Source organism: Oryzias latipes, chromosome 17 (assembly GCF_053564925.1).
Source record: "Oryzias latipes strain Hd-rR chromosome 17, Olatipes_Hd-rR_3.1".
Classification (NCBI taxonomy): Eukaryota; Metazoa; Chordata; class Actinopteri; order Beloniformes; family Adrianichthyidae; genus Oryzias; species Oryzias latipes.
Window position 1 is genome coordinate 6,799,658 of NC_136253.1, and position 14,440 is coordinate 6,814,097.

General features: G+C 41.4%; 1 protein-coding gene across 1 annotated transcript; it reads left to right on the plus strand.

Annotated features, from left to right (window-relative positions):
- Positions 1–642: 642 nt before the first annotated feature.
- On the plus strand, positions 643–14,432 carry rab31 (RAB31, member RAS oncogene family). Its single transcript, XM_004078617.5, has 7 exons — positions 643–940; positions 1,616–1,695; positions 3,027–3,108; positions 7,856–7,927; positions 9,943–10,049; positions 10,169–10,278; positions 13,100–14,432. The coding sequence occupies exons 1-7, from the start codon at positions 905–907 to the stop codon at positions 13,195–13,197; spliced, it is 585 nt and encodes a 194-aa protein (XP_004078665.1). The 5' UTR covers positions 643–904; the 3' UTR covers positions 13,198–14,432.
- Positions 14,433–14,440: the final 8 nt, after the last annotated feature.

Genomic DNA, 14,440 nt, shown 5'->3' on the forward strand with positions numbered 1-14,440 from the left:
TGATCCTGAAAGTGTTTTTTCCTCATTTAGCACTTGACGTCTTGTTTCAAATCTGCTTCCTGGTTTATAAACCTGTGCATTTCTCTAAAAGAGGCTGTTGGACTCGAATGGTGAGAAAGTTAAGGACTTTCTTTTAGAAATCTAGCTTGTCAATGTTAACAAAATCCCACCAAAATAAAAGCTGTGAAATGATTAGATTTTAAAACCAAATAAACTCAACAGAAAATATGAAAACTGTTTCATTTGCAGCCTACAGTACACATATTTTTGTTGGTGTGTGTGGTTGTCATTTACTTTGATAAATGTATATGTATGATTTTACATAAAGTTGTGTGTAAATTTGTATTTATCCAGGTTGATTTCAGTTACCGTAACAGAAGGTAAGGAAGCAGACTGGATTTGGTTTCTTTTATTTAAATTGTTTCACCTTCAACTGCTTTTTTTTAACCTACTATATTTACACAAAAAGATATGTTTAATGTTCTAGTTTCTTCAAAAGCATTCATTTCTGTTACACATTTTAGTTTATGGTACTTTATACTTCAGTTTTCAGTCCTCAGATCTGTAACTAAAATTAATAAGTACCTTCGAACAAAAACTCGGCTTAGATTTAAATAAAAACTTGATGACATTTGCAGTATTGATTGAAAACCTCCAAGTGTACAGATGACCGACGTCATAAAAAGCTTTTACTTTGAAAGACGCCGCCGGAAGTTTCCCATTTGTTGCTTTTTTTTCTCTTTTTTTTCCATCAAACGGGCTTCTCCGGAGGATGGCCAGGCTGTGTCAGGGCTTGGTCGTTTTTTTTAATCTGAGAAAAGGAGATTTCGGCAGCATGGAGGAGCGAAGACACTGAATCCGCGCATTTCAACGATGATCTAACCGCTTAGTTCCAGGACCCGCCATGGCCATCCGGGAGCTCAAAGTTTGTCTTTTAGGGGTGAGTTTTTCTTTGATGATGCACTCCGGAGAAAATTCCTCTTTAGTTGGCTGCAACTTCAACTCCAAACATTAAATGCCCCTTTTGTCACTTAAGTAAATGTTTAAATGGACTTTCCCCTCACTTCTCCTTGCCTGTCGTGTTTGAAAACAGAAATACTTCAAATGTTTCTGAGGAAAACAGATTTGGGGGGGGGGGGGGGGGGGGGTTCATGTAGAGCTTCGCATCGCAGGTTTTAAACAAAAATATTTCGTCCTACCTTTCAACTTTATTTAAGACGTTTTAAAAGCTTGTTTCATCGCTGACCGCAGACGTTAGAGATTTTTCTGCTGCGTTAGCAGAAAATAGGGGAGAAGAACCCCCCCCCCCCCCGTGCTGTCTTTTTCTGCGTTGGTTTGATCCAGTATACTTTGTGATCTTTTATTTAAAAAGCGCCGCCATTGTGTTTTTCATAAACTAAAACGATGAACTCTGAACTTTTTCGAGCTTCGTGGCCCTTCCAGGCTCCCGTCACGCAGATGAGGACTAAGTTAACCGAACTGTCACTATGTCCCCACACACACGACCGCTGTAAACGACCTCCTGAACACACCGCATGCTGCTCCTGTCCCGATGAGATGGGGTGAAGGATGCGTGACTCATGCGGGACTGACGCGTACCCCTTTTTGGTTCCAGGACACTGGAGTCGGGAAGTCCAGCATCGTATGCCGGTTCGTTCAGGACCACTTCGATCACAACATCAGCCCGACCATCGGGTAAGTGCGGGACAAGCGTCCTGAAATGTCCACCAAACACCAACACAGAGACGGAGAACAACAACCAGGAGGCAGTGGTTTTTTCTATGGGCGGTCGCCCAGGGCGCAATCTTGTAGGGGGCGCCCCCCGCAAGAAAAAACCCACTAAAAACTTTGACAGTTTTCTATCCTGGACTAGAGCCGCCCACTTCCCCATAAAGTTAACAAAATTTGTGCTAGGGCGCCCAACTGCCGTGTCAACCTGCTGCTGTGTATTTCTTTAGCAGGTAGAGAGGCGGAGGAGGGGCTTAGACAGATGGAAAAGTCTATTCAAGGTTGTGGATTTATTCATTCATAATTGTGTCAGGGTTGTATTCAGCTCAAGAAAAAAACAACAAAAAAACAGTGGAAATGTGAACATTTTTACCAGAACCAGCCTTTAAAAATAAAATACAATCCGATGCGTGTTAAGTGTGAACTACCTTACATACTAGATCTTAATTGCGAAATCAACTACACAAATATATTTTACTCATCTGATTAATAGAGTAAAATAAACGATATATGTTGTTTTTGTGTTTGTTTGTATGCAGGCTTTGAGTCATTGAGGGCTGGGCTGCAAAGGGGGGTGAGGGTGGGGTGAGGGTGCCATCCTCCTGGCAGAGGACACTGGGATTGGAGTCCAGTCTCCTGATAGAGAAACGGGGGTTTTATATCATGCAAAATCAACGTTTTAAGCGTATTATAATGTTAATTCCTCACAAAATAAAAAAACACAACCCCAAAGTGGTGTTTTGACTCGTCTAGACATTTCTGAGTATTCCTCTACCTGCTCTCTGAGTTCCCGCCCCTTTCAGGAAGAGTCTGTGCTGCCAGTCCCGCCTCCAGGCTAACAGACACGCCCACTTTTTCAGTGGAGCTAGTGGTGATTAGCTGAATGCTTCCCCTTTCTATGCACGAGATTTACATCCATCTTTGTAAAAGTTCGGTTGTTTTCGTGGGAGAAACGCAGAGGCCGCCACTGTGATGACGTCATAACACCCACAAGCAGCAAAAGGCGGAGCCTCAGAGATCGAGGCGTCTAATTCCGGTATAAAAATGAGGTGTGAAAATAAATCGCATTTAATGAAAAAAATGTGTTCTTTAGTGTGCTAAAGGTAATATACTATCATATACCATCATATAAATGGTTACAGTTTACTCTGAAAGGCTTAAGAACAGCACGATTGTCCTCCATCATTAGAAAAATATTAGAAAAACATGTTAAAACACCAAAAAGTCCTTTTTCATTGGAGTAGGTCTTTAAATACTGGATATTTGAATGCTTGTGTAATCCGCTGAATCCTCCACAGAGCATCATTCCTGACCAAAACCGTCCCCTGTGGGAATGAGCTGCACAAGTTTCTGATCTGGGACACGGCTGGTCAGGAACGGGTGAGTTTTTGTCCTCTGCTGAGTGAGGTTTTCATGAATATTTCTTTTCTATGCTCACATTTCCAGCATGATGACAGAACTTCAGTAAAGTAGATTCAGAGGAGCTTTGAGTGCGCTATGGAGTCAAGACTACGAGTCTTTTCACAATTTTCCAAGTCGTGAGCCTGTCCCTGCTACTGCCGGGTGAAGGCAGGGCCCAACCTGGACGGTCTGTCAAAGGACCACACAAGCATACACACATGCAAACGTATAGGTGCAATTTAGAATCATCAATTACCCTATGGAGCATTTATTTGGACTTTGGGAGGAAACCAGAGAAAACCCACATATACAAGACTTTTTTTGTGTCTCTTTTTTTGTTTTTTCCGTAGGACAAACCACTACACATAAGACATTAAATCAGCAGTCTGTAATCTGGATGATAATCCTATCAGGCTCATGAATTGGCGTGTCATTAGCGTAGAATGTGAAGAGTAAACTCTCCCGACAAAAGGCTTCATGTCATGATGGTCTGAAGGCCTGTGATAGAAGTGATGAGCTGACGGCAGCACATGTAACTGTGGTTTCAGAGAATGTGATGCTGAGTTCAGTCACAACAACAGGGTGACAGTAATGCACCACAACTGTGGCTTTCCTGCAATGCCGTTTTTACAACACTTGTGGTGTGACAACAAGGGTTTCAAGTCCTAAAAATGTTTCTTGACTTGGTCCCTTTTTTTTTTTTTTTTTTTTGCACACGTGTCTTGCAGTGTTTGGTTTGGTGGCAGACTAGTGGTTTTTGCCTCTTATTTTTTTTTTTTTTGTAGTTTTAAAGTCTTTTACAGGTCCTCCCTGTGGAAATCATTACTTCAGGCGCAGCAGAATCATGTTTTAACACCGACTCACTGAAAATCCATGCAAGCACTAACTTTGGACAGAATCATGCCGTCTTCTTTAGAGACTATAAAGTTTTAAAGTTTTTTTTTCTTTTTTTTAAAGTCCACAATAAAATCTCGTCCTGCAAAGCCTAAACTCATACGCTTTACACGACACTTGTTTTTTTAGTGTTCATCCAAAAAACAAATTGTCTTTAAAAGCCCAGTAGCAAGTTGCTCCTGGGTTCTGCAGGGTTAAATATTTAGTCTTTTTTTAGTTTTTTACAGTCAGGTTATGACACACACTTTAAACTAAGGACTTAATCTGCACCAATGTTTCCTCTAAAATCATTCAACTGTATTTGAGGCCTGGCGGGAAGACGAGCATGACAATGAAAACAAAAATGTATAAATGTGTAAATGCATGACCTCTGTTGCCGTGGCGATCCACCAGATCCTATGAAGTCAGTAGAACGTCTGTCTAGAGCAGGTCTTCTCAAATAGTGGGGCGCACGATGCCATGCCGGGGGGGGGGGGGGGGGGCAGTAGTGGAGCGAGAAGCATTTTCTTTTTCCAAGGGGTTAGGGTTAGGCCCCCCGCCTGGCAAAAAATAATTGAGAAGCACTGGTCTGGAGCTTCGGTGTGTCCTGTTCTCTACATGCTGGAAACTTCCAGATGTGTGCAGATGTGTGACCGTTTTAGCTCTGTGGACGCAGCATTCCTTGCAGGTAGTTCTGGTTTGGTTTACAGAACTTGCCATCAGCGCCGGGAAAATAGGATGCATGTTTGTTTGTTTTTGCTGACAGCAGCAGGATTTTTCCTGATGAAGCATTTTTTTTTATTAGATGTGCAAAAGAGAAGAAAAAGCCCCAAATATGAAAATAACCAAAGTATTGAAACATTTCCTTGAAAACATGCAAATGTGTCATTTATGAATCAAAGCAGTTTTCGTGTGAGTCACCTCTGACAGATGATCAGATGCAGGGCTTTCGACTAGCAGCTGCTTGCTTAACCCTCACGATTCCTACAGAGGCTGTAAGAGTGTTTCTATGTAATGTGCACCAAGCTGTACGTTTGGTTACGTCATCCGTATTCACTCAAAGCTACATCCCTGGATTTTGAGGAAGTCTCCAAACTTTCTGCTTCCTCATCAAAAGCTGAGTGTTGTGGCTGTCCGTCTCTGTCACCATGTGATCTACACGGATCATGTGCATTAAAATGGCTGCAGATGGAATTGCATGTTGACCGTGGGATGAGAATAACCAAAGTCTTTCTTAAAAATGAGCTGATCTTTATTTTTGAGGCTTCAGTTTAAATGGTGCTTCACAGTTTCACAGAAATGGGAACCTTCTTGTTGGCATCTGCAGTCAACGCCCAGCTGCAGGACATGGACAGAGTCCTTCAGGATTGGATTTAGAAACAAAAACATTCAATTAGACAACCAGGGATGGTAACGTCAGGCCTTGAGGGGCGTGTTCCTGGATGTTTTCCAACATTCCATGTTCTAATTGGCTGGACACACCTGAACCAGGTAATCAGTCATGAGTAGGAGCTTAGATATCTGGAACTCATGCGGACACACCGGCCCTCAAGGCCTGTAGTTGGCCGTCCCTGGACTGTGTGTTTGTACCACTGATGGGCGACCATCCAGCCTCTCTTTGTGTTGTTGTAAACTGTTTATGCTGTTCAGATTGAAATATTTCATACTACATTATTTCATAAGGGATAATGCCCGAAGAGGTGTCCATCATCAGAGTTTAATGAACGACGCGGAAGCTTGAACCGTCCGAAGTCAATGGGAGGACGGTTGTTTCCATTCATTTCTGATCATGAACTCCTCAAAGGGCGCTATTCCGCTTATGCCATGGTCACTTACCAAAGTAATAAACATGACATCAAATATTAGTGCCTTAATTTTTTTTGTTTCGTTTGATTTCACAAGAGGCGGACTATTTCATATGTGGTGCGACACGTTGTCATGGTAACGGCGATTGGGCCTGTGTCTCTGCCACCGCATGAGGCCTAACCTGCAGAGGACAATGGCTCATATAAACATCATGTTACGGGAGATAAAGCATCATATCAGAAAAATGTTCACCTCCTGGCGCTTGTTTTTGATCAGACGATGAAGATAAAGTTAGTTCCAAAGAAACAAAGTCCACCGGTAGTTTCCTAGATCACTTTAAAGAAATAGCCACCATGACCCCGGACATTAGATGTAGATCATCAAACAATTTCTTTTAATAATAAATGATGAATTTTTTATAAACACGTATTTATTCTGGATCAGTCAATAAGGTGTATTTAAACTTTAAACTGCAAGTCAACACTGCTGTTGATGGTAAATGTCGTGTCCATTAGAGCAGTGTTTTTCAACCAGTGTGCCGCGGCACACTAGTGTGCCGTGGGAGATGGTCAAGTGTGCCGTGGAAAATTGCCCTCATTAACTGATCTAAAAACATTTCCAAACTCCAGGATTTCAGCTCTGTGTTCATCCAAACAGGCCCTGATAAAACACTGAGGAGTTAGGAATATAAAAGATCGTAAAATACTTTTTCTTTGCGTTTATTTTATTTTATTAAAGACATTTTGATAAGAATGACCGTCCCGCGATTCAGCTGCACCATCGGCTGTATTTCGGAAAAGTCCCGTCCCTTTAACTGTCTCCACCAATCATTCTTGAGGGGCTTAATCACATGTCATCAGTCTGACCAATCAGAAGTGGTTAAAGTCTTCACTTCCTTGTCCCGATTTAGTTCGTAAAGTCGCTCAGTTCTAACAAAAATACCAGCTAAAGCTCGTCTTTAGCGGTGTAGCTTTCCACAGAATCCGGTATCAGACTGTGGAACAAGTGAACAAAACAATGAAGCTCCGAAAACCGATCTCCGGCCGTTTTATGCACTACATCTCCCATGATGCATTGGGTTGTGAGAGTGACAGCACACAAGGAGATCTGTCGTTAAACGTCTTGAAACCAACGAACACACCTAAAACTATTTTTAAATCTTCTAACTTAACTTTTATTGCATCTTTTAGAAAAAACAGCTGCAGTTTCCAGCTTTTTCTGCAACAATTATCTCAAAAATGCATGTGAGATTGTGGAGGGGCTGTAGATCAATACAGACTATGAGTTTCTCCTTCTTTTTTTTAAATTTTTGGATGCTGGTGTGCCGCGGGATTTTTTTTAAGGTTAAAGTGTGCCGTGGATCAGAAAAGGTTGAAAAACACTGCATTAGAGAGACATTTGAAGGACAGAAGTCTTTTGCTGTTGACATCAACTGTGGAATAACGTCTGTCCACCTACATTCCATGTTCCTGTTGGGCCATCCCAATAATAGAGAACATTTAGGCTATGTGACCAGAAGGGCTTTTTTAGGTGTCCATTATCACTTTTTAATGGTGACCCTGCAGCCAATCAGAGTCGAGTATTCACCCGGACCGTGGTATAAATACTAACTTTTGAACGACCTTTTAGGACCCTTTTTGGGTTCCTAAAAATAAATGGAAATTTATATGTAGCCGTTTAGCAGATGTTTTAATTTTCCAAAGTGACAAATGACTTTCAGTATTCTCTAATGGAGACCGCAAATGTAGGTGGTGTTAAAAAAAAAAATCTCTTAGCTGGAAAAAGCCCTTCATTATCAAAACTGAGTTTTCGGGCCAGTTTACAAAAAAAGATTTTTTTAGTTACGACTTTTAAGTCGTAAATTTACGAGAAGAAAATCTCGAAATTGGACTTTTTTTCTCTCTTTTTTTTTTTGGTGGCTCTAAAATTCTGTCGTACATTATGACCAACAGAAAATCAAACAAACTTTTCTTTATTTTGTAAACATTTTTACCGAGTTCCAGCTACACTTAAGCTATGCCTAACTATTTCACGATTCTCTCCAAAGTTTCATTCTTTAGCACCGATGTACTACAGAGGATCAGCTGCTGCGGTCATCGTCTACGATATAACTAAACTGGTAAGTTCTTGTTTGTGTCGCCATTCCAGCTGTAAACATGTGGTGGTGATGAGGTCTGGATTGTTCAGATCAGCTGATAAAACAGAATGAGATCCACAGAGGGCGATTGGGATGAATGTAGGAATACGTGAACAAGTGGCAAAAAAAAACACCTGTTACAGTATTAGTTAAATAAAAGTTAACATATCTTAAATTAAACTATGAAGAACCCTCGTCTACATAGGAGGCGGAGATCTAGGGCTCCATTTGATTGGTCAGGTATGTAAAGGGCTCTATTTGATTCGTGAGATAATTCAGGCTGCTGTGAGATTGTTTTAGCGCGTCTTTGAACTTATAGACGGTTTTCTCACCCATGATTCAATGTAATGTGCAATTCTCAGTTCAAAATTACATTTTCATGCAATTGGATGCTCTGCACGGTGGAGCAGTGGTAACGCTCTTACCTCACAGCAAGAAGGCCCCCGGTTCAAGTCTGGGGGACCTGAACCAGAACACCAATGGGGGTCCTTTCTGTGTGGAGTTTGCATGTTCTCCCCCTGCATGCGTGGGTTTTCTCCAGCTACCTCCAACCGTCCAAAAACATGCTTCATAGAATCATTGGTTACTCTAAATTGCCCCTAGGTGTGAGTGTGATTTGTAGCGACAGACTAGCGACCTTTGCAGGACGTCGCCTGTCTTCGCCCACAAGTGCCCGGGATAGGCCCCAGCAGCCCCGTGACCCCAAAAGGGACAAAACGGATAAGAAGATGAATGAACGAACTTGGAAAATAAATTTTGCAATTTACAATAGAAAAAATTCAAATGTATTTAATTATTTTTTTTATCTCCTGTCTGCGACCTGGTACGACGTGACCCACGGACCGGTACCGGTCCGCAGCCTGGGGTTTGGGGATCACTATCTTGAGGGACACAGCAGCCCTAAAGTTGTGCTCCAAAAATAACAGTTTATGAGCTGCAACAAATTCAGCCATAAACATAGAAACTAATTCATTAGCAGATGGTGCGTTCTCTTCTCTAACCTCTGACCTTTCTATTGGTTAGTTGAGTCCTTAATATTTTTAATTGGTCTGGATTTAATAAATTTAGGAAGGATGGTTGGCCCCGCCCTGAGGACTGATGTGACTGTTCGCATTTCAATTTGACTCTAAAGGAATTTTCATTTAGAGTCAAATTGCAAACTGCGTTTTTAAAATGCATGACCAAATCAGACATGAAATTGTAAATTGGAAAATTGGCACCAAAAGCCCATGACAATTTAAAATGCAATTTATTTTGCTTTTATTTTAAATATTATTTTTTTAAATTGTACGACTGATTTTCAAGTTAAAATTCTAAATTTGAAAATGCATTTTTTAATTGCATGATCAAATTTCAAATTGAATTGTCGATTGAGAAATGCTCATTACTTTGAATTATGGTTGAAAATACCAGCCATTTAAGTTTACGTCATCTTTTGCCAGACACACATCCCTGAGGCTGATGTCGCGATGACAAAATAATGTATACTTCTTGTGATGAGGTCACCGATGTGGGGAAAAAAGACACAATTCTTCTCCAGATGAATATTCAGTGTTTCAGGGCATCAAAACTATTCCTCCAGCTCTCATCAGGCTTTGACGGCTGATCAGACATTTCCTACCAATTTCAAAATTCATTACTTTGCTCTAAAATGTGAATAAAATTAATTGCTTCAAAGTTGCAAGCCTCAGCAGGTTTCCTAAAGTTAAACGTGAGGCAGAAGGAACTTCCAGCAGTTTTTAAAACATGGGAGGAAAAACTCAACATGTATGACACATATTTTAATAAAAACGGGGAACTGAAATCAGCTCCTGATACTCACACCATGAACTGAAAGTTTCTGCAGTTTTCAGAAAGGAACAAACCCCAGGTATTCTCCATCTCTGTGAAATTCTGTGACCCAATGATGTCATCGTTTCCCAGGAACCATTGCTGATGCGAGGGCTTAAAAATCTCTGCCAATAATTGACTAAAAGCCCTTCCTTCTTCTTGTCCAGGACTCTTTCCAGACACTGAAGAAGTGGGTGAAGGAGCTGAAGGAGCACGGCCCAGAAGACATCGTTGTAGCTATAGCGGGGAACAAGAATGATTTAGGAGACATCAGGTGAGCTCACCGCCTTTCTCTGATGTCTGGCCTTTACAGAGCAGTGTATGCACATGTTGGAGCGAGTCCACTTCCTTAGTGTCTGAGCTTTAAGGTTCAGAGTCACCATTGTTTTACAGGGAAGTACCAATGAAGGAAGCAAAGGAGTTTGCTGAATCCATCGCAGCCATTTTCATTGAGACCAGCGCCAGAAACGCCGTCAACGTGGAGGAGCTCTTTCAGAAAATCAGTAGGTCCTCCAGCTCCATCTGGTTAAAGTCCCACTCCAACTATAGTTTTGTCTATTGTAAAAGTCTTCCCAGTGGTCCTATAATTGTGACTATGCAGTTGTTAGCCAAAACAAAAAAAAAAATCCTTTGTTTACACTCTCTTCTGCTAGCTTACAGCCCCAATATAACATTAGCGGTGCAACAGAAATGGCAGCGACATCAGCGCAATCCATCCATACAGTTCTGATCCAGATTCCAGCTCAGACGAGGAAAACAACGACGTTCATGGATCTGTTTGTCTGTAGGTGGATGGTCAGTATGGAGCGGAGCAGGAAGACTTTAGCCCGTCTATGGCTGTTGCAGCGTCACAACTGAGAGCTTTTTCAAACGGCAGGTTTTCATCCGCTCCTGATCCATCACGATTTGAATAAAGAAATACTCCGAAACACGGTTTTAATCTTAAATTAGTTTGTATTTGTCCTCCTTCAGAAAAAGGCTACAAGGTCATGTTAAAAACACCAAAAACACAGTTTTTGGGGGATTTGACCAATAAAGACCAGGGGCCATCAACAAGACAATCAAGTAAAGACCAGGGGCCATCAACAAGACAATCAAGTAAAGACCAGGGGCCATCATCAAGACAATCATCTTTTTATTGTTGTTGAGTGATGCACATTCTTCACATTTCAACACTACAGACCAACGTACGCACTGAGAAAGTAATTTGATGGTTTGGAAGAACAGGAAGTGGGGAGGGGGGTGTATGTGGGTGTCAGTAGATGTCCTTTCATTCCTCATAAGACCCTACAGTCTGACACAGGAGCATGTTGGCAGTCCTGCTCTGTATGGAGAAGGGTGGGATTGCATTTCTTTACATTCCTGCTATAGCTTGTCTGATTGTTTCACTCTAAAGAGCTGGGTAAAAACAAACCTAGAGAGGTTTTCCTAACGTCCGGTTAGGACTTTGTCACCACATTTGAAAGGAGAGAGCAGTGAATGTTGAGAGATTTCCGACATGCTGCAGCTTCCTGCTCTGTTCAGACACATTCACCAGTAGAAGTTCCCAACTGTAGAGAGGTGCAGGAGGCTTTAGATTCCACTGGTTTGGGTTTCTATCTTTACTGTCTGGGTTTGTCTTTCCTTTAAACACTCGGGTATTGTCCCGAATTATCCAACTGTCCCCTCGATTGTCTGCTGTTGGACGTTTCACACGGTTCCCTGTGTCATGAAATCACGATGAAGCTCCACCCACTCCAATGAAAATCCGGTTTTGGTGTTTTTAACATGTTCTTGTAGCATTTTTCTGATGGTGGGGGACATGGATGAAAGAATTTTGCATTGCTGAGGCATTTTTTTTTAAATCGTCATGAATCAGGAGGTGATGAAAACCTGCCGTTTGAAAAAGCTCAGGTTTGGGACGCGGCAACTGAAATGAGCGGGTCAAAGGCTCCCTGCTCCGCTCCATTCTGATGCATCCACCCGCAGACAAAAAACAATAATAATAGTAATAATAATAATAATGGATTTGATTTATCGGTGCTTTTTCTTGGTGCTCAAAGTGCTTACAGTGTGTCCATTATTCATTCAGTCCTCGTTCAGACTTGGTGATGGTAGCTATTGATGTAGCCACCGCTGCCCTGGGGCAGACTGACCGAGTTCGCCTACCGGGACATTCACACACATTTGCTGCACAACGACAGCTGGCTGGGGGGGGAGCGGGGATCGAACGGCCGCCGACCTGCTCTACCGCCTGAGCCACTGCCGACAAACAGATCCATGAATGTCGTTGTTTTCCTCGTCTGAGCTGGAATCTGGATCCAAACTGTACAGCTGGACAGCTCCGAAAATACTCCCCACTTCTGTTGCACCACTAATGTTATGTTGGGGGTGAGAGGGGCTGTGAGCTAGCGGGAGAGGGTGTAAACAAAAGAATTATGCGATATCAGAGTAGGATTACTTCCGTGCCAACAGTCCCGCCCACAACTCTGGTGAATTTGGAATAAACTCCTGCAGGAATTATGCCTCAAAGTGACAGCGGTTTTTTGATTTTGGCTAAACACGGCATCATCATAATTAAAAGACCACTTTGACCACAGATCGCAGTGGGACTTTAAGTTCTTCTAAACTAATGTGAACCTTCACTGGTTGTACTCAACATGGTGACTTTTGAAAGAAATGTGAAATGTTTGAGGTAAAAAAAAAAAGAATCTGCTGCTGTTGATCGTTTTTAGGCACTGATCCCGTCCATAATTATTACTGTGTCCTTCAGAAACACAGTTCTAGTTATAAATCCAATAAAAACCCTGAACTGTGATGGTTTAGTGACATGTGATTCGACGTGGCTTTGAGCTCCTGCTGTGATCAACAGCTGCAGCAAACATGTGGAATGATTCCAAAAAAGCCCTGAAGTCCTAGAAATGCATTTTTAAAGTGTGAACATAATCATAAACAAGCTTTAAATGACAAAATAATTTCTTTCAAACCTTAGAATGATGTAGGGATTTTAAAAGGAGTTATTTTCTGCTTGGAAAAAAGTAACGAATGATTAGTTTATTTGAAAAAAAATTATCTTTGGAGTTTTTCTTTAAAAACAGTTTGGTTGTTTTCCAGCCAAAAATCTTTTTTTTTTAAGGGAATATAAATAGTTTGTGTGTTCCTGTTTTAGCCACAGTTTCTGTTAAAGTGCAGAAAGTTTGGAAACAGACATTACAAGCTCTGGAAAATGTTAGAACGTGAACTGGGGAAAGTGAAAATAGAAGCCGTGGAAGGTTTTGCTGCAGATTTCTTCAAGCATTTTCCCAGAACACTTCCTGTCTAACACACATGCATATGTCCTTTAAGGCAAACAAATCCCACCTCTGGAGAATCCCGAAGCGGATAGCAACGACTCCTTTAAACTCAACCGGCAGCCGACTCCATCCACCAGGAGGTGCTGCTAGTACCAGGAGCCGATGAACAGAACTCCAGACCTCCCAGAGGAGTCCATGGTGTCTCCTCAGGGAAGGAGGACACAGTGGACGGGCTGAGGTCCAAACGGAACAACCTGTTAGCAGAATCATGCTCCTACAAAATCTGGGAAGTCTCAGTTTTGTCCCCTGTTGTCCTCCACAGCTCAGGCAGATGCAAACGGCCAGACTCCACGTCTGTAACAAGTCCTTTCCTGTGTTTGAGCATCATTAGTCTGTCATTGTTTCCTGTAACAGTGATAGTCAAACTCCTCTTCAGCTCCTTCCTTCAGTTTATCATTACAGAATCGAGGACTCCAAATCCTGATTCTCATCCCGACAGAAAGGGCTCCCCAGCTGAAACACTTGGACCAATAAGCGGGACGTTTTCTAAATGCTGATGGGGATTGTTTGGGATTTCACAACAGGGATTGACTGGAAACAGCTGCCAAACGGGAGCTTTGCTGGTGTTAAAAAAGGGTTGCATTTATAGCGTTACATATCCAAGTGTTTAATTCAGGAAACAGTTAGCTGTAAACACTAAATCCAATTCAGAAAATCTTAGACTAAACAAGAGAATGTGTTCAAATAACAAAGATGGAAGTCGTATTTAAATGCTGTTTTGCTTGTTTTGCCCGACTCCTCCATTGGAAAACGGAGAACGGCACTTTCTCTTCTGTTCAGATGATTTTGGAGTAAATTAAATGTATTGACATTGAGAATAATTTGAAGCCTTTTTAAGGAGAAGAAAAACATTTCCCAGCATCCGCTGTGCCTTAATATCTTGTATACTATTAAATGTTATTTGAGTGCTTATATTTAGCATCTGTTTACATAAAAAGTGGCACAAACCTGTTGAAGCCAACCTTGAAATATTTGGAGGTGAAGACATATTGATCGAGATTTTATACGGATGATTTGGGATTAAACTTCTTGCTGTAAATTGGAAGATGAAGTACTGTAATGCCTGTGAGATAGAAATAGTAAAACTTTTGAAAATGCCATCTTTTATATTCAATTTGGTGGAATATTTCCTACAAGTATTTGCCTTCATTTCCACAAAAGTGCCTTTATTATTCTTTATACTTTAAACAGTGATATAATGCTAGAATGATGTATTAGTCATTATGATAATCCACTTGAAAAGTTTAACTTTGTTCTGTTAAAGCCTTTGAACAGATCAATTTACTGTACAATAATATCAGTATTAAAGACATTTTCATGCTAAAGGATTTCT

Coding starts and splice junctions, on each gene's coding strand:
- rab31 (XM_004078617.5), top strand. CDS start 905: ATGGCCATCCGGGAGCTCAAAGTTTGTCTTTTAGGG. Junction 7,928..9,942: donor TCTACGATATAACTAAACTG/GTAAGTTCTTGT, acceptor CTTCTTGTCCAG/GACTCTTTCCAGACACTGAA. Junction 10,050..10,168: donor AATGATTTAGGAGACATCAG/GTGAGCTCACCG, acceptor ATTGTTTTACAG/GGAAGTACCAATGAAGGAAG.